The sequence below is a fragment of the Syngnathus typhle genome, linkage group LG5 (assembly GCF_033458585.1).
Source record: "Syngnathus typhle isolate RoL2023-S1 ecotype Sweden linkage group LG5, RoL_Styp_1.0, whole genome shotgun sequence".
NCBI lineage: Eukaryota > Metazoa > Chordata > Actinopteri > Syngnathiformes > Syngnathidae > Syngnathus > Syngnathus typhle.
Window position 1 is genome coordinate 20707251 of NC_083742.1, and position 24984 is coordinate 20732234.

The 24984-nt window shown below is 55.3% G+C and overlaps 7 protein-coding genes and 1 long non-coding RNA gene across 22 annotated transcripts in view; 4 read left to right on the forward strand and 4 right to left on the reverse strand.

The window, feature by feature from the left end:
* Positions 1 to 149: 149 nt before the first annotated feature.
* On the reverse strand, positions 150 to 4260 carry LOC133154589 (hippocampus abundant transcript 1 protein-like). 4 transcript variants are annotated; one of them, XM_061279416.1, is made up of 12 exons: positions 4119 to 4260; positions 2840 to 2932; positions 2689 to 2751; positions 2487 to 2614; positions 1959 to 2073; positions 1675 to 1893; positions 1464 to 1577; positions 1318 to 1389; positions 1126 to 1238; positions 952 to 1049; positions 739 to 881; positions 150 to 594 (listed from the first exon to the last, which is right to left on the reverse strand). In XM_061279416.1, exons 2-12 carry the CDS (start codon positions 2846 to 2848, stop codon positions 370 to 372), a joined length of 1299 nt encoding a protein of 432 aa, XP_061135400.1. In that variant the 5' UTR covers positions 2849 to 2932; positions 4119 to 4260; the 3' UTR covers positions 150 to 369. The 4 variants fall into 4 exon arrangements, with proteins under 4 accessions (XP_061135400.1, XP_061135399.1, XP_061135398.1 ...); XM_061279415.1 differs by lacking the exon at positions 4119 to 4260 and adding an exon at positions 3733 to 3869; XM_061279414.1 differs by lacking the exon at positions 4119 to 4260 and adding an exon at positions 3562 to 3798.
* A 358-nt stretch (positions 4261 to 4618) lies between these two features.
* On the forward strand, positions 4619 to 8163 carry suds3 (SDS3 homolog, SIN3A corepressor complex component). Of its 4 annotated transcripts, none has more exons than XM_061279423.1 (12): positions 4625 to 4760; positions 6118 to 6187; positions 6295 to 6350; positions 6449 to 6520; positions 6797 to 6816; positions 6884 to 7040; positions 7099 to 7194; positions 7274 to 7335; positions 7419 to 7440; positions 7619 to 7724; positions 7787 to 7871; positions 7938 to 8163. In XM_061279423.1, exons 1-12 carry the CDS (start codon positions 4643 to 4645, stop codon positions 8034 to 8036), a joined length of 963 nt encoding a protein of 320 aa, XP_061135407.1. In that variant the 5' UTR covers positions 4625 to 4642; the 3' UTR covers positions 8037 to 8163. The 4 variants fall into 4 exon arrangements, with proteins under 4 accessions (XP_061135410.1, XP_061135407.1, XP_061135408.1 ...); XM_061279425.1 differs by lacking the exon at positions 4625 to 4760 and adding an exon at positions 5230 to 5369; XM_061279426.1 differs by lacking the exon at positions 6118 to 6187 and having other exon boundaries at positions 4619 to 4760.
* Positions 7958 to 8778, reverse strand: LOC133154598 (uncharacterized). Its single transcript, XR_009714497.1, has 2 exons — positions 8529 to 8778; positions 7958 to 8412 (listed from the first exon to the last, which is right to left on the reverse strand). It is a non-coding gene; the product is annotated as an uncharacterized LOC133154598 (long non-coding RNA).
* A 97-nt stretch (positions 8779 to 8875) lies between these two features.
* On the forward strand, positions 8876 to 12024 carry hspb8 (heat shock protein b8). Its single transcript, XM_061279427.1, has 3 exons — positions 8876 to 9413; positions 10560 to 10623; positions 11457 to 12024. Exons 1-3 carry the CDS (start codon positions 9026 to 9028, stop codon positions 11623 to 11625), a joined length of 621 nt encoding a protein of 206 aa, XP_061135411.1. The 5' UTR covers positions 8876 to 9025; the 3' UTR covers positions 11626 to 12024.
* Positions 12025 to 12654: 630 nt separating this feature from the next.
* nudt18 (nudix (nucleoside diphosphate linked moiety X)-type motif 18) lies at positions 12655 to 14435 on the reverse strand. Its single transcript, XM_061279422.1, has 6 exons — positions 14271 to 14435; positions 14090 to 14200; positions 13921 to 14023; positions 13691 to 13814; positions 13416 to 13537; positions 12655 to 13337 (listed from the first exon to the last, which is right to left on the reverse strand). Exons 1-6 carry the CDS (start codon positions 14433 to 14435, stop codon positions 12952 to 12954), a joined length of 1011 nt encoding a protein of 336 aa, XP_061135406.1. The 3' UTR covers positions 12655 to 12951.
* Positions 14436 to 15214: 779 nt separating this feature from the next.
* On the forward strand, positions 15215 to 16488 carry sdhaf1 (succinate dehydrogenase complex assembly factor 1). The gene is made up of 2 exons (XM_061279428.1): positions 15215 to 15382; positions 15770 to 16488. The coding sequence occupies exon 2, from the start codon at positions 15911 to 15913 to the stop codon at positions 16157 to 16159; it is 249 nt and encodes an 82-aa protein (XP_061135412.1). The 5' UTR covers positions 15215 to 15382; positions 15770 to 15910; the 3' UTR covers positions 16160 to 16488.
* Positions 16477 to 20955, reverse strand: LOC133154588 (bile salt-activated lipase-like). Of its 2 annotated transcripts, XM_061279413.1 has the most exons (12): positions 20851 to 20955; positions 20631 to 20778; positions 20374 to 20493; positions 19759 to 19956; positions 19519 to 19649; positions 19311 to 19418; positions 19124 to 19247; positions 18848 to 19034; positions 18571 to 18774; positions 18307 to 18504; positions 18079 to 18186; positions 16477 to 17999 (listed from the first exon to the last, which is right to left on the reverse strand). In XM_061279413.1, the coding sequence occupies exons 1-12, from the start codon at positions 20923 to 20925 to the stop codon at positions 17924 to 17926; spliced, it is 1677 nt and encodes a 558-aa protein (XP_061135397.1). In that variant the 5' UTR covers positions 20926 to 20955; the 3' UTR covers positions 16477 to 17923. The 2 variants fall into 2 exon arrangements, with proteins under 2 accessions (XP_061135397.1, XP_061135396.1); XM_061279412.1 differs by having other exon boundaries at positions 20631 to 20940.
* Positions 20956 to 21610: 655 nt separating this feature from the next.
* LOC133154222 (hamartin-like) overlaps positions 21611 to 24984 on the forward strand; it is a 5994-nt gene continuing 2620 nt past the window's right edge. The window contains exons 1-14 of one of the 8 annotated variants that reach the window (XM_061278765.1): positions 21611 to 21763; positions 22235 to 22344; positions 22531 to 22637; positions 22730 to 22882; positions 23120 to 23264; positions 23349 to 23503; positions 23578 to 23651; positions 23723 to 23859; positions 23922 to 24004; positions 24095 to 24203; positions 24275 to 24357; positions 24422 to 24482; positions 24690 to 24904; positions 24970 to 24984. The exon at positions 24970 to 24984 is cut by the window's right edge and continues 137 nt beyond it. In XM_061278765.1, coding sequence (XP_061134749.1) covers positions 22236 to 22344; positions 22531 to 22637; positions 22730 to 22882; positions 23120 to 23264; positions 23349 to 23503; positions 23578 to 23651; positions 23723 to 23859; positions 23922 to 24004; positions 24095 to 24203; positions 24275 to 24357; positions 24422 to 24482; positions 24690 to 24904; positions 24970 to 24984 — 1446 coding nt within the window. In that variant the 5' untranslated portion in view covers positions 21611 to 21763; position 22235. Of the gene's footprint in view, positions 21764 to 22213; positions 22345 to 22530; positions 22638 to 22729; positions 22883 to 23119; positions 23265 to 23348; positions 23504 to 23577; positions 23652 to 23722; positions 23860 to 23921; positions 24005 to 24094; positions 24358 to 24421; positions 24483 to 24689; positions 24905 to 24969 lie in introns of all 8 variants that reach the window. The other 7 variants (XM_061278762.1, XM_061278763.1, XM_061278764.1 and 4 more) reach the window with 7 other exon arrangements.

A 24984-nucleotide genomic window follows, 5' to 3' on the forward strand; every position in this document is an offset into this window, starting at 1 on the left:
ATCTGTAATATCTGGAAGCATTTCGCTTTCAATCCAAACGCATACATTGGCGACCTCCACTATTGATTTCATTTATGATCCTAGGAGAGACAGAAAATATTAGTATTGTATTTAGATCAGTGGTAAAAGAATTACTCTTGAAAAAAACGGGTTTTTTAAAATTATTTTCACTATATTACAAATGTTAGTTGTGCATTTTGCAGTTTTGTGCCAGCCTATTTTCATTTGAAGGCATTAGAATAAACAGAAAGTTGCCAACGGTCACCACGATGCTCAGATCTCTCAGACGTGTCAAAAAAACAACCATTGCTGATAAAGAGAATTGGCACATTTTGGTCAGCTCCCGACTGTCCGAGGGCGGCCTGTCAATCACACGCCGCTGTCCCGCAAGAGCGGCTCGATGTCGTCGGCGTGGCCTGGAGGAGTGGCGGGGGGGCCAGCTGCGGCGGGCACGCCCGCGCCGCCGGGCCTGCCGTCCGAACACGTCCGGATGGCGGCGGCCGGCGCCCGCTCCTCGATGAAGGCGGCCACAATCAGCGCCAGGACCACGGCGCAGGCGCCAAACAGGAAGGGGGGCCCCGGAACGCTGGACTTCTGCAGACGCAGCAAAATCTTTGAATTTGTCAACATCATCTGCCAATCGACCAATTTGGCGACTCGACGGCCTTTCGGATTCCTTGATTGGCCGGAGGTACGCGAGGGCTATGTGTGTCGCACGTCTGGTCCGTGCATGCGCACCTTAATGTGTTGCGCGTCCCGTCCTTCTGCAGTCTGCACGTCGCTGAGCTCCACATTGAAGAGGAAGAAGATGAATCCGTACAGAGCGGGGCCCAAACCGTTGCACAGACCCCGGATGCCTGTGATCATGCCCTGGACCACGCCTGTGCATACGCATGTAGGTTACAAACACACGCACACACACACATGCCCCCTAACCCACGCCAGAGAGACCTTGCCGGTCCGGGGTGGCGCTGTGCGAGACCAACGCCGAAACGGCCGGGAAAGTGATGGAGGACATGGCGGCCACCGTGCCCGCCGCCCACATCATCCTGGAAGACGAAAAGGCCGAGCAGGGTTACCACGGCAACACTGCAACATGGTGGAGCCATTCCCCAAATGACTCACCAGGGCTCTGAGCCAAATGCGTACCAGGCCAGCTGCAGGAGCTGGAAGGTCAGACCCAGCAAAACCGTCTTCTTGTTGCCCAACGTACGCATCAGCACGCCCAGGAGAAGCGTCTTCAACAAACACACACACACACACGCACTTGCGGTTGCCTTTCAACTTCCGGTTCCAACAACGTGAACGGGGACACACCTGCGCAATGATGGACAAGATGCCCACCATGGCGATGAAGGCGGCGATGGCGGCGGGGGAAAAGTCGATGACCTGCAAAGGTGCGTTACTCGTGAGAAGCGCACGTGGTCCTCGTGTTTTGCGGAGTAGCGCGTGCGTCTTTGGACCTGTCTGAGGTAGAGGAAGAAGCTGGAGTACTGGCCGGCCTCCGGCAGGTACGACAGGAAGACGGCCACGCAGATGAGCATGACGGTGGAGTCTTTGCCCACGCGGCGCAGCGACTAGACAAAGGACAACGACAGCTCGCCGTCAAGGAGAGAGAGAACGTTGCCGCCGCCGCCATCGCTGCCGCCGCCGCCATCGCTGCCGCCGACTCACGGCAAAGGGGTCCGCCTGCTCCCAGGAGAGCGGAAAGCCCCAGGTGGCCGGCCGCATCTTGTCGGGCAGCGACTCAGGCACCGCCAGGAAGACGAAGGCGATGTCGGCCACCGAGATCACCGTGGCGATCAGGACCACCAGGCTGTCGCCGTAGCGCGCCGAGAGGTAGGCCCCGATGGCGGGGCTCGTCACCAGGCTGGCGGCGAACGTCGCCGACACCTGAGAGCCGGGGAGGTGGGCACACGCGTGAGGGCGGGTCCGGGCCCAGGCGATGGATGCCTTACCAGGCCGTACGCTGTGCTCCTCTGACGCTCGTCGGTGATGTCGGCCACGTAGGCGAAGATGACGGAGAAGGTCACGGCAAAGACTCCCGACACGGCGATCAGGGCAAAGTACCACCTGGGGACACGCAAGGACCACTTTGTCACGCCGACGTGGACGGCTTATTTGGAACCAGGGTTCCAATCCCCCAATTTGGCCTGACTAGTGGTTTTTTTCCCCGACACTTCCAGCGGTACCTGAAGGCACCGAATTCCAATCACCCATTGGAACCTCAGCTGGCCGCTATGTAAGCCGCCTTGGCTCTTTAGTTGTGCGTGCGTGCGTGCGAGCGAGGTCCAAATGTTTTGGCGCAATCAAACGATGGGAGACTCCACTAAGCACGACGTTGCAAATTCCAAGCTTGCTTTTTGTTCTGCCGGCGCCCGCCGCTGCCGCTCCCGCCGCCGCCCGGGGATCAGGCTCCCACATGATGGCTGCGTGAGAATCACGTGACCCTCAGCAGACTGGGCTCGCCGGCCCGGCAAACTCACCGGGGGCTGATCCTCATGAAGGGGATGGGCGCGCACGTGAAGAACACCGTCATCAGGAGGAAACGCTTCCTACCCCAGACGTCGGACAGGGCGCCGATCACGGGAGCCGACAGGAATGATAGAAAGCCCTGAGATAGGCACAAATACTTGCGTCAATGCACGCACGCACGAGTTCATCTCAGCAAACCGGACCAGCGCTCACTTTGACACCTTGCACCAGTCCGTTCATGAGGAACGTGTGCTTCGGGAAGGTTTCATGAAGAACCTGAAAGCATAAGCGCCAGCGGCAACATCGAGTTACCACCATAGCCTAGCCTAGCCTCAATGCTGCCACGAGTAGGCGAGTGTCTCACAGTCAGCATGGGCGTGGTCAGCAGTCCCCAGGCAAAGAACTCCAAGAAGATGACAATGACGGCGTGCGTCACCTTGGCCCGGCCTCGCCCGTGCTGCCACCCGAAAAACAAGACAAATCCTTTCACTTCCTCCCCATTGTTGTGAACCACTTCCCATTGACAACTATCATCTCTCCTGGTGGGACAATTTTTGTTTTTGCTACTAGCAGTCTATGGGCAGTCAGTTCAATGCGCTTCCAACACAAAGAGAATCGTTTCAAACAACTACAGGACCTTCTGCGAGCGACATGCCTGCCAACCAACGCGCAGAACAAAACGCCGGAAGCGTCAATAGTTGCTATGTTTTCAGACATTTATGGAAGAATAACAGTGCAGCAGCGGCTCTGACCGCACATAGCAACAACCTGAATAATTGACGCTGAATCACTGTTTTTTTTTTTTCTTTGTTTTTAAACCTCCTTGAAAAACGTTAATAAACACATGATTGGGTCCAAAAACGGGGGGGGGGGGGGGGGGGTCTCACTAAGCTGGACTTTTGCCGAATAGCTCCCAACCAGCCCCAAATGCAGCAATAGGTATGCCGACTCAATAGGACAGCTCTCGTCACGACAATGACGTATGCGGTTAGCTTCACCTTGCGCAACTTTACAATGACGTAAGAAAAAACAAACTTTGCAATGACGTCACCGACGACGGAAAAGACAGGAAGTTGGTTTGTTTACATTGTTGGCGTCCCAAAGATGCTCGCAGGTCGCCCTTTGACGCAAACGAGAGAGGAAAGCCTCAACTTGATATCTTTCCCTGTAGCCAGCTTGATTAGCCGCCATTGTTGCTGCCGCCCGCCCGCCCGCCGACATAAAGGTTAGCCGTCGAAATGGAGCTAAAGGGTTTACCGAGCTCCGGACCAGCATGACGTCGATATGGTTCGACTCGTCGGCAGCGACCTTGCCCGCGATCATCTCACATGTTGGCGCATCGCCGCCTCGGGGTGTCCGCGTCTCTTCCAGCGTGTCAGCTCGTCGGAGGTTTTGCGCGGCGTGCCGTCCGTTCCATCAACCAATCGCTGCCCCTACCGAGCGAACGCCGCGTGCCGCCGGAAGTGCGGCGCCAGTTGCCCTGCGAGACTCGGCTCGAGCTAATCACGCGTTGAGGCTTAACGCCGACCACGCTAGGAAGAATGACTATCAACTTTCCTTGTGTGACTTAACAATACAAGACGACGACGCTTTCGGTCCCGCCAGCCTGTCAGACGTCATCACGAGCAACAAAACGAACGCACTTTCCAACTGGTCCCAGATCAGCCCGTGCTGTTTGTTGCCGGAGCGGCCGGGCACACCGACATCACCAGCGTCGAGAAAGAAAATAGAATCCATATTTTTAAATGGTCTTTATTTTGTTCTCTTATGAGTTTGTCCTCCATGGCAACGCCAGTAACGCGAGCGAAATCAACATGTTTTGAGGGTGTCCACAGATACGCCTGTTTTTATGTTGAGTTGCGAAAGTGAAACCATGTCTTTTGAATGCGATCATAGCCACGAAAATGGCTTGCTCAACACAAAATAACGAGTTTCTATTGAAAGCAATATCACATTTCCCACGTCTGCCACAAAAGGGCTCCGTTTTCAAACAGGCTTTTACGTGAACCGCTTGTCGCTTGAGGGTCCGCTCTGCTTCGGAGGCGCTGAACGGCGTCGCGCACAAGTCATCAGCACCTAAAACGCGAGTTGGCTTTGGAAGGCGGCGTTCTTCTTTTGTTTACGTTCAGACGCACAGCTAGGGGGTCGGTCAAAGGAGCCATTTCCCATGGCTTCTACCGCCGCTTTGCTCTCGACCGCGGTGGATTACTACAACGACGAAGAGGAGCTCGACAGCGTTGACGACGACGACGAGCGCAGCTTTCGAGGGAGAGACTCCGAAGAAGGTAAAAAAAAAAGAAAACGGACTGACATATTGGGAGGAAAACAAACTGCAACGACAACGGCACCCTTCTCTGTCTCGCTCGCCAGGATCACACGCTTTGCCCCCCATTTGCCGCTCAACTATTGCCCCCGCTACTCCGATTCATGCTTTAAGCAATGCCGATGACGGTGTGTGTTTGGAAATGTATTGGACGGGGGGGGATTCCTGTCGAGATGTAGCGCCATCAGCTGGCTTATGCTAACAGTCGGGTATGCCTTCCATTTGTAATTGTGGTGGTGATTAGGCCAAAGTGGCTAGCTAACCTTGTTACATAACATCGCGTCCGCGTGTCCTGCTTTAATTCTGTTGATTGATAACATAACAATTGCTCAATGATCCGTGAAGTCAAACTAAAGTAGGCGTTAGCGGTTAGCTCCACAACCGGCTAGTAGAGTACACCGCCCCCCCCCCCCCCTCCCCTCACCACACAGCTATATACACTCACGAGCCAGCCAGCCAGCCACCCACCTACGCCACAACACTCATTGATTTCAAAGAGACGCGAGGACATTGCGGTGAAAGGCAAAGTAAAGAGACGGGACGACGTCAAGGACGATGAGCGCCAAGCCAGGTTCGCTCTCAGAACTTCACGCACACACACTCTTGCTTTGGGTCGAGCCGCTTTCGTGTTGAAATGGAAATGCTATGCCACCCCCACAGCCGTCCTTAAAACAGCTGACCGAGCTAACTCGAGCTAGCACTACGAAGCACTACGAGCTCGTGTCATCTTCAGGCGTCCGTCATTAAAATGTCGTGCAAAGCGAGTGCAAAATTGTTTTGTCGAACTTGACTCATTGGCTTTCGTAGACAGACAGGCGAACAAGAAAAAGCCGGCCGACAGGCGCCGGCCGGCCGGCCTCTCCTTGCTTGCGGCAAAAACACGGAACTTCCTTGTCACTTGCCATTTCAAATGACGGCCGAACCGAGCCGCAAACCCCCTCGCTCCGTGACTGGACTCCCGTTCGGTTTCGAGTGCTAGGCGCAAGCCTTCTTGTCTGCAGACATGAAAGTAACGATGGATTCTGCTGTCGAATGAATTTGGATTTGGCCGTGGTTGAATTTGGCGCTCAAGCTTCCAGGGGGGGGGGGGGGGGGGGAAGCAAAGATTGCCGGCCGTGGCTTGTTAAAACACATAGTTAAGTGGCATTTGTAGCACGTGTCCAAATAGCATCGGAGCTAACGTAAATTTCCAGCCATTGTCAAGGCTTAGCTTTGGGGTTTTGCGCTCAATTCCTAGCAATTAGTCCGCTGCGAGCCGCCTTCACAACATTCCCCCCCCCCCCCCCCTCTTCTTCTCCTCTTGTCGACGTCCGTCGCAGACACAGAAGACGCCAGCGAAACGGACCTCGCCAAGCACGACGAAGACGACTATGTGGAAATCAAAGAGCAGTACGTCTTGGGTCGGAGCTCCTGGCAAGGTGTTTGCGTTGGACGGGTTAGAGGTCCTCCCTCACCTGCTGTGTGTGTGCGTGTGTGCGTCCATCCATCCTCTACAGAATGTATCAGGACAAGCTGGCTTCTCTGAAACGACAACTGCAGCAATTGCAAGAAGGTGCTTGTTTGTCCAGCCTCTTTTAAATGTTGATGACTAACTGAAGCAGACAAAACCACTGCTAAAAAAAAAAATCACCTATCCTTTTTTCTTTACAGGCACTTTGCAGGAGTATCAGAAGAGGATGAAGAAGTTAGATCAGCAATACAAAGAGAGGCTGCGCAATGCAGGTGAGCCACGAGGCGGTCCGAGGGAGGCCTCCTCGCTGATTCTTGGTTTTGTTTTCAATGTCCCTTGGCCATCCACGACCAAAAATACTCTTAGTATCCAGTTTCCGAATTGGACCGCCTTAAAATGCCAGCCGCACTTAAGCACAGGTGTCAAACTCACCTGCGTCGACTTCACGTTTCTTGCAAATTGTCTTGAGCTTTAACAACACCGAGCTGAGATATTGGGAGATTTTTAGGGGGGTCATGACAACGACGTTGCTGTTTTGTGCTTTGCAGATCTCTTTCTGCACCTGGAGGTGAGTTTGCCCGCTCGTAGGTCAAGGCCCTTTGTACCCCGTGGTGACCCACCCGCATGGCGTTCAGACGGACCAGGTGGAGCGAAACTACATCAAAGAGAAGGAGGCGGCCGTGAAGGAGTTTGATGACAAGAAGGTGGAGCTGAAGGAGAATCTCGTCGCCGAGCTGGAGGAGAAGAAGAAGTTGATTGAGAACGAGAAGTTAACCATGGAGCTGACTGGCGGTGAGGTGAAGAGTTCCAGCTGGTCATTGCAGCATTTCATCATCTTCTCCTCATTCAGATTCCATGGAGGTCAAGCCTATCATGACGCGCAAGCTGAGGAGAAGACCCAACGATCCCGTGCCCATTCCAGACAAGAGACGCAAGCCGGCGCCTGATATCCTTTGCCTGCCTCGTGCGGCGGACTACCGTTAGCCTTTTTCCAGCTCGCCTCAGCTCACCTTAACTGTCGCCACCGCAGCTCAATTATTTGCTCACAGACGACCAGATCATGGAAGATCTCCGGACATTGAATAAGGTGGTCGTCATCCCCGAGCTACGTAAGCCTTTTGGCCTTTGGCCTTCACAGCTCAACGTCTAGCCGCCGTTTTTGTCTTGCAGCTCAAGTCGCCGAAACGAGCAGGTACGGGCCGACTCGCAGCGGGACCCGCCTCAGCGTGGGGGGGGGGGGGGGGGGGGGCGTCCAGCATCGGGCAATTTTCACTTGAAACTATTTTGATTCCAGTAGAAAGCCCAAATCTCCGTGAGTGAGCCACCCATCCCATTGCACTTCTCTCTCTCCCTCCCTCTCCGCCATGCAGCGTCGCCGTCGTCTCCGGAGCGCATGCCCTCGGCGCCCGCCGAGTACCCGGCGCAGCGCTTCGAGGCTCGCATCGAGGACGGCAAACTGTACTACGACAAAAGATGGTGAGTCCGCCGCCCGGAACTTCCCCCGGAGGCTCAACAGTCTTTGCGTTTGCTTTCCCCAGGTACCACAAGAGCCAGGCCATCTACCTGGAGTCCAAAGACAACACCAAGATCAGTTGTGTCATTAGCTCAGTGGCCACCAATGAGGTGGGTGCTCCCTTCTATTTAAAAAAAAAAAAAAACGCTCATGTGTATTTTTGTGGTTGTGTGTAGATTTGGGTGAGGAAGACCAGCGACAGCACAAAGATGAGGATCTACCTTGGACAGCTGCAGAGGGGAGCCTTCGTCATCCGCCGGCGGTCGGCAGCTTGAAAAGAGCACCCCCCCCCCCCAACCAAGTGTCAATTTGTACATTTGCCCAAACAAACGTTGGTTGTGTTTATGTAGGCCGTCCATCCGATTTTTATTCCCTTTTGACAAATAAACGAGCTCAAGCCAAGCAGCGTTTTCCTCATTGAAGGCTTAGGGTTGTTGTGGGATTTTTTCCATTCAATTGCAATGGCGGCACCTTTTTTTTTTTTTTCAAATCAAAAAATGTCAAATGTTTTTACACCTTTAACAACATCAATTGAGAAGGATATTTTGATGTCTTTTTTTTTTTTCAAATTCATTTTGATGCTGTAAAAAGGGGAAAACTTGTCGAAACAAAACAACGGCCTGAGTTGATACGCTCAAACCCTGAAAGAACCTGTTCGGAGAAAACGAATGTTTTTAAAAATCCTACAGTGAATCATTGCTAGAAATGGTAGTACTAGTAAAGAGAAAAACCTCAAAGCAAAAATGATGCTAAAATAGAACACTGACCTTGATTTTCTTGTATTCGTTCCGTGGACGCGAAATGGGCGTGCGTCACCCGCAAAGATGAGCAAAGCTTCTTGTGAGGTGGAAAAGGCAAAGCGTGCGTGCGTGTGTGCGTGCGTGGCGCGCTCATTTGGGCCCGTTGACTTGATCGTCTTGACATGGTCTTCTATTCTGGCCGGTGTGACTCATTTCCGCCAAAGGGCCAACGCTGTAAAAACCCAGCTTGTTGCCCGCACGGCTGATCTGAGAACGGCGTCGAAGGGGATGGGAGGGTGAGCGCAAGTAGGCCAAGTTGACGGCCAAGGCGTTGTCGGCGAGGTTCGAGGGCTTTGGAGAACGCCTGCTGGTTGGGGTGGGTGGAGCGGAGCCCCCTATAAAAATGGCGCAGCCAGCGGGGTTGGCCATTGGCTCCTCCTTTTTGTTGGCTTCTCCCGACTTGGATGGCAATGCGCCTGCAACCGCTCGACAAGTCGCCGAACTTCTCTTGACTTGCATCGGACATGTCGGAGGGAGACTTTTACGCCGTGGGCGGGCGCCAGAGGTTTCCGCGCGACCCTTTCGGAGACGCGATGACCTCGCGCTTCCTGGCGGAGGACGACTTCGGCATGCCGCCCTTCCCGGACGACCTGTCCATGGACTGGCCAGACTGGGCCAGGCCGGGCCGGCTGGGCTCCCGCCTGGGCGGCGGTGGCGGCGGCTTGCGGGCGGCCTTCCCCGAACGCCGTCAGCCCCAGTCCGGGCCGTCGCTCTTCGAGCCCTCGTCCGCCGCCGCCGCCGCCGCCACTGCCGCCCAGGCGGGGGACCCGTGGAAAGTGTGCGTGAACGTGCACAGCTTCAAGTCGCACGAGCTCAACATCAAAACCAGGGAGGGATTCGTCGAAGTGTCAGGTGAGCAACATCTGGAGTTGTTGCTTTTGCTGGAATTTGGCCACGCCTTTCTCGTCAAAGTGCACCATGGCTGCGCTGCGCTGCGCTGCGCTGCGCTGCGTCGCGTCGCGTCATCATCCATCTACAAATGTATTCTTTTTGTCTTTCTTTCTTTTTTTTTTTTTTACATTCGCTCTCATCGGAAACCATTCTTAACTCTGGAAGAAAACGAAAATCGTGCCTTATTGCCTTGACCTTTATGGAAGTTTTACGAACGACGAAAGAAGTCATTTAAGGGGAATTTCCCATTTATTCTTGCCATCTTCAGTTACAGTTTTGTCATTTAAGTTTCCAGATCGTTTGTCATCCATTTTCTCGCTCTCACAACATATTGTCATTTTGGCTAATTTGTTGGACTTGCCATTTCATTGAATGAATAGCTTGTGTGAGTTGGGTTCCACGGGCCTGCCTGCGGCGGGCGGGCCTGCGGTGGGCTTCTGGCACCACGTGAGATGACCCATTGCAAGCTGGCGTTGTTTTGCACGACTACAATTTCGCAAGAGGTGACAGCGAGCGTGTCGGCTCGCCGAATGACTTCTGGGTGGCGGCGGTGACTGCATGTCGGCTGGAACTCGGACACCTGTTGCGTTGCATTCCTCGAGCGTTGATGTCGCTCCCCCGGCGGCGAGCCGGATTTAGCTCCGAGCTGAGCCGAGCCGAGTCGAGTCAGACAAACAGCCCGCTGCCATCAAAGCGCCGGACAGAATGTTCCGGAAGTTGCCAGTTGTTGACTGCGCTCGCACTAGGAATGGGCAAAGTTGAATGCTTTGGCCAATTCCAGGGACCGTGTCATATCCAAGAGCCGCCCCCCCTCCTTGATTGTGCAAGCGGTCTGCTGGGTCAGTCAGCAGCTGTCGCTTGGGGGGGGTTGCTTGGTGCCCGGCCGGCCAGCCCGCTTAGAAACGGAAGGCCCGTTTGATCCTGATCGATTGGACCAGCATCAGTCAGGAAACCTTGGCCTTGATTCGGGTCAAGTCATGCCTGAAAAGAAAGTCAGCCCTTTTGTCTTTCCAGGGCTCCTTCCAAAAGCAAACAAAATACGGAGCCCATCCTGAAATTTGCACCTTCTGTGTTCTCTGAGCACTGCGCTTGTCTTTTTCCCTGCAGGAAAACATGAAGAGAAGCAGGAGGAAGGCGGCATCGTCACCAAGAATTTCACCAAGAAGATCCAGTGAGTCGGGTTTTGTGCGGGTGCATGACGTCAAACACATGCGGCTGAGTAGCGCGCGCAGAAGACAAGACAGACAGACAAACAAACAAACAGCTATGTGTCAATCGGGCCTGCGTGGACGGACGGGCTGCTAAAATTCCCCTCTGTCACTCGTGGCAGCGTCAACAAACGACTTTCAACGGCGCAATCGTTGACTTTTGTCCCCAAGTAGCTCGGCTGATTTGCAATGCGCACAATGTGCACGTTGCATCGCGGCTAATGCTGGAACCCGCGTCGGCGCTGGAACCCGCGTTGGCGCGTTCCCCTTGCCAAGTGAGAAACGGCTCATTGTGCCATTTGGCTTTCAACTCGAGGCGCGTACAAAATGAGGAGAAAATGAAAAGAAAAAGAGCAAAGACATGCAGCAAACAAATTGTTGCCATGTGTTCTGTTCGGCTCGGCGCTCAAGCCCATCTCAGGGAAGATTCATCCAGCCTCAGCTGTTGCTTGGATGGCCCCCACCCAATTGGCCACTATAAATAGGCGAGTGAGGTGATGTTTCCAGCGGAGCGTCTGGCGCCCCTTTCTCCGTCCTCTCCACTCTGCTCTCCTCACTCTCGTGTCGGCCGTGATGGCCTTATTTGGCAAAACCTTTTGCGCGGATCTCCCGCTCTAACCTTTTCAAGCCCGTTTTGGGAATGCGGACAACTTTGTCGCCATACGATCAAAGGTGCTCAGGTTTGGAGTACAAAGTTCATTTTAGAAGGACAAGGACATTTTGCGATGTTTCCGTGCTAAACTTGAGCGCGTTTTGTGTGTGTGCGCGTGCTCCCCCCCCTCCCCCACACACACAGGATCCCGACGGACGTGGACCCCCTAACGGTGTTCGCCTCGCTGTCGCCCGAGGGCGTGCTCATCATCGAAGCGCGCCAGACGCCGCCCTACTCCCTCTTCAGCGACAACGCGCCGCCTGAGGAGGACGCAGACTCGGCCCTTAAGCTCCAGGAGGCGTCGGTGCACTAACGCCAAATCGACGCACCCCGCGGGACCTTCTTCACCTTCAGCCGATTTGAGCGTATATAGAAGATTGGTTTTTTTAATGTTGTTTGCCTGCGATGGTAAACGTGTGAGGTCCCGGTGGTGCGCCATACCGGGCATGGCATCGCGCAACGGATGAAGTCACACGTGATTGCGCAATATCGTGACATCACGCAACAGATGAAGTCACCCGTGGTTGGGCAATAGCGTAACGTATCTCTTGACGCGCTGATCAGGGGCAGCTTTTCAACCAAAACGAGAACTTTGTATATTTTGGTTGTTGTTTGACCGGCGCTCCACCCAAGCAGCCGGACACGTTGGCAAATCGTCATGAATGCTCTCTGTTCACATTTTTTTTCAATAAAAGTGGATGTATTAAAAGTATACTCGAGGTATCTGCCATCATCATCGCTCAGTACTGAAAAGGAAAATAGAGCGTGAAGAAGCCACGCCCAGAATCGGGCAGGAAGTCAGCACACGGCCAGCGCAGGTGAACTTTTTGTTGTTGTTTTTCAAGTCACACACATGCACACCGTCCTATGTGGGAATCGAACTCATGGTGCCTGCACACAAGACAGGCAGGCGCGTGTCGCCATCTCCACAGCGCAGGTGAGTTCATTCCTTCCTTCCTTCCTTCCTTCATCTAACGCTCCTTTACCATGCGGCGCAAACGGAACGTAAGTAGCCGTGCTCGATGGGACAAACAAGGCAGTTGTGTTTGAGGAAAGCTTCCTCTGTTTTCAAGCAAAAGTGCCCTCAAGAAGTCGTCCGTCACGCTTGTCACGTGTTGTGAAAACCCAGCACAAAGTAAAAGAAGCAAATTTGTGGTCTCCCTTTTGTGGCCCCAGTGATGCGTCGAAAAAGGAGTTTGTTCCGGGAAACTGTAATAGTCGATGTGACCAGCAGAGGTTCCATCGTTTTCACTAATGTTGCAAGTCAGCCCTACGGAACGAGGAACACACCGCCTTCCGCTTAATGGCGTCGTGTGAAAAATCAAGTTAGAGGGCAAGCTCGTTCGTTGTTCGAGACAAAGTTTAGTCATTGTAAAAGTTGAACAACACACTTTTCCCCTCAACGTGAGCAAGAAGACAAGCGAGGAAACGTGATCACAAAGCTTGCACGCACGCACACACACAATTTCCCAAGACTGTCTTCACATTTTTGTCTGTGAACATGCAAAGTTGCTGTATTGACTTGCTGTATTGATTGGAATGAATTGTGCTTGAAACATGCAGAGACGTCAAGTGGACATTTATCAGGGACATCAGCTTTGGCGCCGGACGGCGGCCTTCACGTGGCGACTGGCGGTCATCAGTAAAGGCTGTGCATGGGCAGAATGGCGGCCGTGGCGCTCTTCTCCAGCAATTTGTCCCTGAGCCCGGGCGACAGGACCCGGTGCCAGACGTAGCGCGGGTTCTCCACGGGCGGCGGCCCCCGAACAGGCGGCGCCGGCGGGATCCCGGTGCCGTCCTCCCGGCGCGCCACGCCGTCGGGCTGCAGGGCCACCAGCGTGTCGAAGCACACGCCGTCCGTCTTTCCGTGTTGCCGTCCGTCATGCTGCAGGCTCAACACGCCTAGCGTGTTGACGTTGTGCTCGTAGTACGCCGACGGCACGGCGTCCCGCGCCACCGTGTCGGCCGCCCACGTGACGGCGTGAGTCTTCAAGGCCGCCGCCGTGGGGAGGTGGGGCCGGGGGCCTGAGGGACACGGCATTGACACGCCTCAATGGCGGCAAAAAGGGCTTCCCGATCGGCAGGCGGGGGGGGGGGGTCTACCTTTGACCAGCAGGAGCCAGACGTTGGAGTCAGCGCTGAAGATCAGCACCAGCCTCTGGACCACGTGGCGGCAGCCGGTGTCCAGAGGCAGAGTGACGGGATGCCAGGCGTCGCGGCGGTACCTGAACGGATGCCGAAACCGGCCCGAGAGAGAGAAGAGTCAAAAGGCGACGAGCGCCAGGCCGCGAAGGGTCCGAGGCCAAACGAGTCCAAAAGCACGACGACTCGGAAGCGAGTCCGAGAGCACTTGGCTCGTAAACGCAAGCGGGTCTCACTTGAGCCCCAAGTCGATGAGTCGCAGGATGTCCCGGCCCCTCAGCGGGAGAGGGGCACGTCGGTCCCACCAGGTGGCCTGGAGAGAGTCCCGATCCGCCGACAGCAAAGTCTTGATGCTCCCACCTGGAAAGGCAGACGGGGGGAAAAGCAAGGCGAGTGTTGGCGTCCGCGACCCGGGCGGCGCGACTCGGGCGGCGCGACTGGGGCGGCGCCACTCGGGACGGCTCACCCGTGATCTCGGCCAGGAAGATAAAGCGGATCCACTGAGGTCCCTGCTCCTGGATCAGCAGCAAGGTGATTGGCCGGCACTCAAAGCCCGCTTCCTCCTTCACCTGCACAGGGAGCTGATTGGCTGGAGTCGGCGCCTGGCTGGCGGCGGTGGCGACGTTTGCACTCGCCTCTCTCCGCAGCGCCTCTTGAAGACTCTCGCCGACCTCCACCCTCCCCGCCGGCAGGTACCACTTCTTGTAGCAGTCCTGCTTGGCCTCCTGGACCATCAGAATCTCCTCCTGTCGCACACAAACACTCGGGTAACGACGGCGAGCGGCGTTGGCCTTTTTGCCGGCGTGCGTCATCCACCGTGTCGTTGAAGATGACGGCGCACACGATGTAGGTGACGTTGTTCCCGAGCGACGCCGGCTTGCTCTGCTCCAGGCCGACGTCGCACGGCGCCACCTCGCAGCCGAGGCCGCCCAGCAGACGCTCCACCTGCGCCTCCACCTGCTCCGCCGCCATCGTCTCCATGTGACGCACGCACGCCCGACCGCCTCACGGGGCTCCGGTCCGCCTCACGGGGCTCCGGTCCGCCTCACGGGGCTCCGGTCCGCCTCACGGGGCTCCGGTCCGCCTCACGGGCCTCCCGTCGGCAGCTGCCGCGCGCCTCTGATGGAGAGCAGCGGAGTTGGGCCACGTTGGCAAGCAGTTCGTTTTGAATGAAATCTTCCCTGACCAGTATGGGGTCGTTTGCAAAGCCGCAGAACGCACGCAAAGTAAAAAGTCTCATCATTTTTAGTTCGTTGTGATAAGAAAAAAGAATGATACTGTAAATATCATAATAAGTTCAATGTTATTCATGTGTATGCAAACAATCATTTCATAAGCTGCAACATGTACTCGTCAGTGGCCTTGCCTTCTTTTCAATCCTCTTACTAGCAGAAGTGCGCGCCGGCCGGCCGGCCGCAAAGGGTCAGCGAAGTGAAAAGTCAATCATGACCATCAGATGAGATGATCGATCGGCCGCCGGCATTTTTGGAATGCAACATTTCAGTAAAGAGTAGAAAGACTTCCACGGACCTGATTTTCCGCTTGCTGTCAAATGTGCGCTGTTTTGATATTTGAGACGTCATCACGCTACCGGACGTACATTGGCCTTCACCTTCAACTTTTACAAAACAACAACTTTGATATGCTCATGTTAGAGAATCGGAGACAAATGTGGGTGTGTGGGGGGTAGGGGAAGCGGTGGAAATTGGATATCACGTTGTTTCCACGCATGTCCCCGTCTTTGTTCAGCGAATTCGAAGCTAGTGGCATTTTATTTTGAAAGAAGGAATCAGAAGTACGTACGCGGGCTCTCATTCTCAACATGCCAACTTGGCTAGGCTAACGAGTGAGCTAATGTCGAGAAGGCCGTCTGTCCTTTGGACCAACTCAATGACGTCGTCAAACTGCTGCTGACTGACAATCAAGCGGTGAGTTAAAGTAAGTCGTTGGTCTGCCTGACGTCTGTTTTGTTTCTTTCAACAAGTCAATTCGCGCGCGCAACACCTTCTCCTTCCCGACACTCTTAATTCGTCGCTCATTTGTACTGTCTGTTCTTCTCCAACTACATCATGTACAAACACACGAATAATGTCAACCGCTGATTCGTCATCACGCGATTAGTTTGGCGCCTATTGCTTTTCAGGATGTGTCCCCATGTCATTGAAAAGAAAGACGAAGCACTGAGTAATGATTAAAACCATTGACTTAAATCTTGTCCAGACCGGCCGTTGACTTGGCAGACTCAGTTACCATGGTTACCCAGTAGCATCCTCACCGCTTCCTAGCATCCGAAATTGTTTTCTACTTCCTGCCAGCCAGCCAGCCAGCCAGCCCGAGCTCAGCCAGTCCGAGCTCAGCCAGCCCGAGCTCACCTGGGTCGAAGCGTTCTGGGTCGAAGCTTCCCTGGACATTTGAGACGTTTGCGGAGCTTCTGGCGTCTTCCGCGGGCATCGCAGATGGCGCGGCACAGCAAGCTGCAAACGCAGGTCTTGGCCCTGTACCGACAGTTCCTGCGGGCTGGGCGAGACAAGCCGGGCTTCCTGCCCCGCATCCGAGACGAGTTCCGTGAGAACGCCGGCATCAAGAAGACCGACGTGATGCATATCGAGTATTTGTTCCGGCGAGCTCAGCGGCAGCTGGAGCAGCTTAAGGACGTCAACACCAAACAGCTGGGAACCTTCGCCAAAAGCAAAGAGCGCAGCTGACAGCCACCGGTGGGCCACGCCAGAGCCAGCACCTTTGACGTTGCCGACATTTGACGTCGGCAACGTCTCAATGCGCCACGCTCTGCCTTCCATCTGCATGCCAACGTACGGACGTCTCCACGGACACGCAACTTGTATATGCGCGACGTCGACATGCCGTGACAAAATGAGAATAGACACGCCGACGTCCTGCGTGTTGTGCTCGTTCAGCTGCGTGGTGAGCACTTTTCCAGACCAAGTTCACCATCATGTTGTAATGGGACGAGTTCTAGATTGTGATGTCACGTGAAAATGGATGGTCACATTAAAACGTGGAATACTGAAAAGGAGCTTTGTTGTTCTCCCTTGTGTTGATTTATTTTGAATTGGTTGAAGACAAACTCGTAAAATATTTTTTTCCCAGTTTCTATGTGAGAGTCAAAATCGTACTCATCTTTGACAAGTCCAAATCGGATCTGGCTGCCATCTTATTTTCGCGAGAAAAACGACGTACCAGAAGCTACGCACAATTGTGACCCGCCCGCCGCACGACAACGTTGAAGGAGTAGAATGGGGTGGACGACGGGGTGTCTGAGAAACGACCGGCCGCTGTTGACAGGACGCAGGGTGGCTGACCTCAGCAAGTTCTCAAATCAAGTTTGGGTTGAAACATGTACAGGCGTGCTCCAAGAGTTACTTTCCTGCCAAAAAGTGAGACCTCGGTCGCAGTAGGTCCTGGATCTTACAACCTAAATTCAAGAAGACACTAAACACCGTGACAGCACAAACGAACGGCACCATTTTGGGTCCATTTGGCAGTAAATGTTGGGGGGGGGCTGGGTGAACTCTGGATGACCTGTGCAATAATCTCTCATAACTAAGAGAACGTTGCAGCACAAATTTTATACGGCACAAACGAAACAAAGTGTTTTCCTTGAATTTTGCGTTGGCCGGCTGCACGCAGGTCCGTGACTCCCATTGTCTGCCTATTTGTTGTTGAATATGTGGACGGGCGATGGACAAATGGGCGCCTTGGATTTTTTCCAGCAGGTAAATTCAAATTTGCACGGACGGCGAAGTCTCCCTCATATGCCGAGCGCCAAAGGACGAAAAGTCGAGTCAAAATATGATTCTCGACATCTCCTGCCGAGAAAGACCACAACAGCGGCCGTGCATATTGAAGGAAAAGTTGAAGGTCCCAAGAATGTGTGTGTGTGTGTGTGTGTGTGTGTGTGCTGGCATGCAGAGAGAGTGCATCTTGAGCGTGGCTCAATTTGCACGCGAGAACCCACACGCAACCCCGGTCGGCGGCGTTGAACACCCAGGCGGAGCAAAGCGTGGCCATCTTCGCTGCCGCGCGTGTGGCAGCTCTATAGTCTAGAGGCCGCGCTGCTTTTCTGAGGCCAAGTCGTCTTTTCTCGCCTCGTCACTGAGCTTGTTTGTTGTGACCAGCAGCCACTTGCAGATGAAAACAGTCCCTAAAAGAAGAATAGAGATTGACCCGAGTTTTGTCTCGTGCCAGCGCCTGCGTTCGCCAAGGACACATTGGCCAAAAGAGAGCGCTCGGGGTCCTTGAAGGTGCCAGTCGAGACTTCAATTTCTCTACTACTGATGAATTGATGGCTTGACGCGGACATCCTTGAAAAGTGTCGCCGCTCCTTTCACTTCAAGGGATTTTATTGGATTTGCTGAAGCAATCAAAGTTTGATCGGGCAACATAGCGCCTCGTAGCTCGTCGTCTCGCTAGCCGCTCAAAAGGCGGTCGTAGTCTCGGGTGCGTCGGGGTCACGCTGGCCGCGCTGACGGCAGGGCGCCGTACGTCTCGGTCCAATAGGCGACGTAGCTCTGCCTCAGGTCGTAGCTGGCGAGACAGAGAAGAGAGCACCTTAGCGGCCGCTATCGACGGGAACTCGGCGAGTGAACGGCGAGTGAACAGAGACCCGACGGACGACTTGGTCATCTTGTGGTTGATGGTCAGGAAGGGACGACGGGTTTTGCCAAAGGCGGGCCACGGGACCGGAACCTTAGTGTTTCCTTGACTGGGATCGCTGGACACCGAGCGGGGAGACACAAAGACAAAGAAGGAAAGACTTGACTTGCCTTGACTTAACTTGACTTGACTTGAAATGGGAGCGTCTCAACCACTCTGAGGTGGGCTACCACCGTACCCGGTCTTGGCAAAGTTGGTCCAGTATGCAATCATGTATCGGGACAGGTCGCGATGTCGCGGGAAGTAGATGAGCGGTGTCGCAAAAGGCTTGCCAAAGACATACTGTAGGTCCTCGCTATGCTCCGCCTCCACCCAACGGGGGAAGCCCGGAATGCGCGTCTTCATATTGAACAGGTAGGAGAAGGTGCGGCCAGAGCTGAGGAACAGAAACGGGCTCAACTCGGGCAACTTTTCAGCCTCTGAAAGCCCCTTGGGGACTGACCCGCTTTGGTTGGCGTGGAGCTGAAGCGCCGTCTGGGTCGGCACCAGGAACAGGAAGTCGGTCTCGATGTCAGCCACCGTCTTCTTCACCGCCGCCGGATCCGGGGCCGAGCCCCAGTGGGCGGAGTAGACGCCGAATGCCGATTCCACGGCCGCCGTCCCTTTTTCTTTGGTCAGGCCCATCAGGAGCCCCCTCACGTCCTCCCTGACGGGGACGACCAAGATTTGGCTTAAGGTTTCATCTTGACCAACGTCGGTCGGTACGCCATGGGGCTCACACGGTGGTGTTTGCATTCCTGCGGTTGATGGAGGGCACGTCGACGCCCGCAAAGATGTGCCCGTCCATGGAGTTGACGCCGGCCATGTAGTCCACGTCGGCGGCGTTGTGAAAAAGGCGAGCGGGCTGGTCAGGGAGAAAGTCACCGTCCACCACGGGGGCGTGTTCCAAGAGATCCATGACCACGCCTACAAAGGCCGCGGAGGAGCTTTAACCTCACTGGGGGGGGGGGGGGGGGGGGGCGCCCGTCCATCCGTCCGTCCCCGTCCGTCCTCACCGTTGCCCAACAGTTGCAGGATGTCAATTTTTCCCGCCATGGTGAGACCCACCGGGTCGGTCATCTTAAGACACGCCAACATCAAGTCCTCGTCGCTCCGGTAACAGCCGACCTTACGGGCGATCTGCAGCAAATGGCCATTGTGTGATCGCTGATAAGGACAAAGAGGAAGTGATGCGTTGGCTACCTTCTTGGTGATTGCCATGGGTTCCCTCTGCAGAGCCCAAGGACTCAAGGCCACGCCGCACTGAGTGATGGCTCGCCGGAACAAACCTTTACTGTACGGGGACAACATCTACACGCACCACCGCTGTCACTTAGCATGGCGGCTAACGATATCATCTCTCTTTTCCTGGCCCAACCAATTCAATTTGTCTAAGGGTTAGCGAGGTCACCTGGAAGCTGACGCTGGCGGCCCCTGCCGACTGTCCAAATATGGTGATGTTGTCCGGGTTTCCTCCAAATGCGGCAATGTTCCTTCGCACCCAGGAGATGGCGGCGTGCTGGTCCCACAGACCGTAGTTCCCTGAGGTACACGCACACACACATGCACCAGTTACCTCGACCTGCCCAGGCTACTCCTCCGCAGCTCTCCAGTGCATGCGTGAACGAACGATTTGCAGCCATTTGCGCACCTGGCATGCGCGCGTCTCCGCTGCTGAGGAAGCCCAAGGTTCCAACGCGGTAGTTGGCCGACACCACGATGACCTTCCCGCGCTCGGCCATTTCCTTGCCGTCGTACAGCGAGTCTCCCAGGATGGCCAAGTCGTTGGACGCCCCCAGCAGGAAGGCCCCTCCGAACAGGTACACCATGACGGGCAGGTTGGACGACACTGACCCGCCGCACACGCAGGACCGTTGACTTGGGCCATCACCTTGCACGTGGGTGTGCGTGCGTGCAAGCGTGCGTGGGCGCGTGCAAGCGTGCGTGCAAGCGTGCTTTTATGAACCCGGTCCTCAGGACCAGATGTGAAGAGCTCTCGTGTTACATCACGCGTGACCTGTGCTGTAAGTTCGATTCCCGTATATGACGACGTACATGTGCCTGTGTGCGCGCGCGTGTTTGGAAAAAAACTGGTGCGACGCCAGATGCGAACTCTTGCGCGCGTGTCATCTGCTGGGACATCCCAGGTGGATTTCTGAAATCAAATCTGGCGTCACACCAGATACGTGACACGGCGGCGTCCGACGTGACGAGGTGCAAGAGCTGATGTGCCATCAGCCGTGACGTGATGTGAGTGGCTACGTACGTTTGCTCGCTTGAGGCACAAAAATGTTGAGGTAGAGGCAATCCAGGCTGCCGCGAGTCTTGGTCTGCAACAGCGACACCTGCAGGCAGCGCTCGGCGTACTTGCTGGCCTTCAGCACCCCTACGCACACAAACGGCGAGCGTTTTAGGGGCGAAGCGCTTCAAGTTCTGCCGCGGTTCAGGCAAGAGGAGCAAACAAACATTTGTTTCCTCACGCTCGAAGACGAGGCGGGGCTCCGAAAAGGTCCCTTGACCTACCGTCCCATCCTGGATGGGGTTTCGGTTTCTCCCACAGTCCGGGACTAGCGGCGAAGGGGATCCCTTTGAACACGTCCACGGACGTGAACAGTCCCGTGCGTTTGTTGGTACCCTGAACGCTGCCGCTCTCCGTCTGCACCACCCTCAGCTGCGCGCGGGCGCGCGCACGCGTCGTGACAGTCAACGCGAGCGGACTCGGAATTTCCAACCCTTTGCCAACCTTTGCGGACGACACCGACGAGAGGGAGATGCTCATCAGCGCAAGCGACAGCGACAGCGCGGTGGTCACACTCATCTTCAGCTTTGTCTTCTCTCACGCTCGCTCGGCAGCGACGGCCTTATATAGCCGCCGCCGAGCTGGATGGGCAAGCAAGGCGTGCGCCTGGTTACGCGCGGGGGTGGCCACCCTGGGTTGAGGTGACAAAGCCGAACGCTCGCCCAAAGGCCAAGTCGGGTAGAGTTCCGACTCATATATATATATATATATATATATATTATTATTTTTTTTATATATATATATATATATATATATATGTGACATCAAGTGACACGAGGACGTGGGGACGAGCGCAGATGCTGCTACTTTATCGGTCTCCAGTCAATCATTACACGTGGTCGCACACTTCCATTGGATGCGTGCCGATATTGTTATCGCTGTCAAACAAAATGCATCGTGTGCACACGCAAATGTCGCAAATGTGGGTTTGACCATGTCCAAGTGTCCTCGAGCAAGATGTTAAATCCTAATTTGCTCCCAGTGGACCTGGCAGCGCCTTGCGTGGCCGCAGTGGCCCGTTAGTGTATGTGAACGGGCCAACGTGAGGTTTTGTAACGCGAACATAAAGTGCGTCCACATGAAGCGCTATCGACTTCCATCCATCCATTTTCTGACCCGCTTCATCCTCAGGAGGGTCGCGGCCCACGGGCGAGCTGGAGCGTAACCCTTCATTTAGTTTGGGTTTTTTTTTTTCACTTGAGAAAAACTCGAGTGTTGCCTTTTCCACACTTTTTCTCCTTGCCGCGAACGCCGCTCGAAGCATTGATTGACAGGCGCAGGTGTCGGATTGCCCGTTGTGGGCGGGACATTAGATGCTCAACATGGTGGCGTCCTGCTCTGCTCAACGTGTCTGAAGGTAAAAGAAAACCCCCAAAACTAGACAAACTTTGAAATCTTTCAACCTTACGGCAACGAGCTCGCCTTCGCGTTGACGTCACCGCGAGTCGCCCGTGGAGCTGGTTGGCTCATCGAAAGCCATTTCATAACAATAATGGCTTTGTGTTTGCGTGACAGCTGTTAGCATGTTAGCTCTGCGCAAGGCTAACCGAGTGGCTGCTGCGCAAGCCTGTTGCGCACGTGACGGAGCAAAGGTGGCTGCGCGTGATATTAGGAAGTGGCTAACTTGACAAATAAGTTGAAATAGATCGGTTACCATGGTGACGTGGACTACCTAAACCTCCATTTGAAATGGCTGTTGCCGCCTCTATTGCATCATTCAAACTTTTGAGGGTTGAGTTAATGTTGTGATTCTTATTTTGCCCTAACTGTGCATAATCCATAAAAACTGTTTGTGTTTATTCGTGAGTGTGTTTCTTGGTATGCACAGGATGTCCAAGGAGCAGGTGAGCATTGGTGAGCTCCTGCTCTCATTGGACAGTTCAGACCTACAGGAGGCGGAGCAAGGCCGAGCGGCAATTAGCCACCAGCTGAGTTCAGGTGCGCTACCTGATCCGAGTGGCCTTGACAGTAGCCTCGACCTCCCTCGCTTGCATGCGCACGTGGGGGCCGGCCTGCCTGCCTGCCTGCCTGCCTGCCTGCCTGCCTGCCTGCCTGCCTGCCTTTGTGTCACTTCACTGGCTTTGTGTGGCTGTTGGCCATGTTGACGGCAATGTGTCCTGGCAGAAAAAGGAGGCGCTGTGCTCAGCAGTCTGGTGGATTTCTACTTGAACTCTTCTTCGTGTGCCTCGGCTTTGACGCTGCTCTCCTCCATCCGAGAACCTCTGCACAAGGTTGCGCGCGCACACGTTGTTTTCTGCACATTGGTGCAGCCTCCCTTTTAATATAGCATGGCCATCCGTGTGCGTCGGCGTGCTCCTCTCAGGCCCTGCTGGACAAACTGAATGAGGCGGTGTCCAGGCCGGCGAGCCGGTTGGCCGCCGTCACTCTGCTCGGTCACGTGATCAGCGGGCAGCCGCCATGGATTCATCACGTCAGCCGATCCCCTCTGCTCACCTCGCTGCTGCGCTGCCTCAAGGTGAAACGCACGCACGCACGCTAAACCCATGCGCAGACACACTCGTGTGAAGAACATCTCTGGATTGAAGGCTGCTGGTGTGCTCCAAGCGGATGGGGAAGAAGCTTCTCTGCGCTGTTGTCTCCAGTAGACTCCATTAGGCCAAGAGCATGAAAGAGCCGCCCGCGGCTGCTTATTGACTTTTGTCTTGGAATGGCGTGTGAAATAGCAAGCAAGCTGCCACCTTGTGCCTTTTAGAGCGACGGCGACGTGATGATGCTGGTCCCTGGAGTGCTGGTGATCGTGACGCTCTTACCCATGATCCCTCAGGCCGCCAAGCAACACATCTATGACTTCTTTGACGTCTTTGGACGCCTGGCATCATGGAGCCTCAAAAACCCCGGTGATGCGTGCAGGCAGCAGTTAGCGTCTTAGCTGGTCCCTTTCCTATTTGCGCTTGTAAACGTGAGTTGCGCCCGCCGCACAGGCCGCGCCCCCGCGTCCCACCTGGTCCACCTTCACGCCGGAGCGTACGCCTTATTCCACCGCTTGTACGGAATGTTCCCGTGTAACTTCCTGTCGTACTTGCGCCTGCACTACAGCATGAAGGAAAACCTGGACACCTTCCACCGTGTGGTCAAGGTACACGGTTGACGGCGCGAGTTGACCCTGTGTGACCAATGTTGTTGATGTTCTTTTTTTGGGTCCCGTGTCAGCCAATGTTGGAGCACGTGCGTGTTCATCCTGAGCTGGTGAGTGGGACTCAGGACTCGGAAGTGGATCCTTCCAGGTCAGTCGGTGCCCAAATTCACCCTGCGGACTGATGAGAATTTTATTGAAATGTCCAATTTGTGGCATCAGGTGGCGTGGCTACGAGGTTCACGACATCATTGTGGAGTGCTCCCGAGTCTCCCTGGACCCTCTGGAGTCCTCCTGTGATGAGCGCACGCTAGCCCCGCCCCTACCCACTCACCTTGACCAAACCTGCCTCGTCGGCGGTGAGTCACTTGCGCCCTTCACCTTGCCGTCGGTCCCTGACCGCTGCCGGTTGTCTCCTCAGCGTGCGGCAGCGAGGACGCCGCCCGGACGCACACTTGGTCCCTCTCGGAAAGTGTGCTCCACGTGGACCGCCCGGACGTGCGTGTGCGTAGCGTGTCGTGTGAATGACGTGGCAGATGTGACGGGCGTTTCCGTTGCACGTTCATGGTGATGATGATATGGTCACGTGTCCAGCTCGACGTCACATGGAGCCCCTCCTCTCAATGTGGTTTGTCGACCCCGCCTCCGGAAAAGGTGGCCGTAAGCCCCGACCACCCCCTGAATAGAAACAACACTCTTTCAGGTGACACACACACACACACACACATCCAGCATATATGTGCATGCTTGTCTACGTGCTTGGTGTGTGTTCAGGTGCAAAATGTGCATCGCCGTGCACGGGCCCAGCCACAGGCGACGACGGTTCAGACAGCGCCCGGCGTGCAGACGTTTCCCAGGTGCCTCTTTTCCAGCCTTGTCTTTTGGAGGAGCAACAGGCTGAGCTTCTGTCACTTCCCGCAGGGCCGAGAGCAGCCCATCAGGATGGAGGACGTGGGGCCAGCGCTTGACCATGCCGTTGAAGGTGAGCTCAAGCGCCGGGCTCCGCCCCGAAGCTACGCCCATCACCTTTGATTGGATGCTCCGCCCAAGACATCCATCCATCCATCCATTCATCGCACGCACTGTCAACACACCCCTTTGACTATCCCACTCTCTCTCTGCATCATTGGACCCGCCCAGCCAGCGCCGCCTGTCCCCTCTCCCCTCTGACCTTTTCTTTTCTCTCCAGCAGGCCCGGCCTGCCCAGCGCAGCCCCGCCCTTCTTCCTCCCTGCCTTCCCTCCCCCTCACCTCCACGCCCACCCGCCGCCAAATCCCCCCCGTGTCCGACTTAGCCCCTCCTCCTGCCTGCCCCGATTCGCCGGGCTCCGCCCCCTCTTACGACTTCCTGTTTGAGTTGGCGCTTCCCCGCGCTGCCCTTTTGTTTGTGAAGAACAAGGCGCAGGTAACCGACCTCGACCTCGTCGACGGCCGCGTCGATGACCTCGGCGCCGCTTTTTGCCCGTGCAGGAGGCGCAGCGTAAG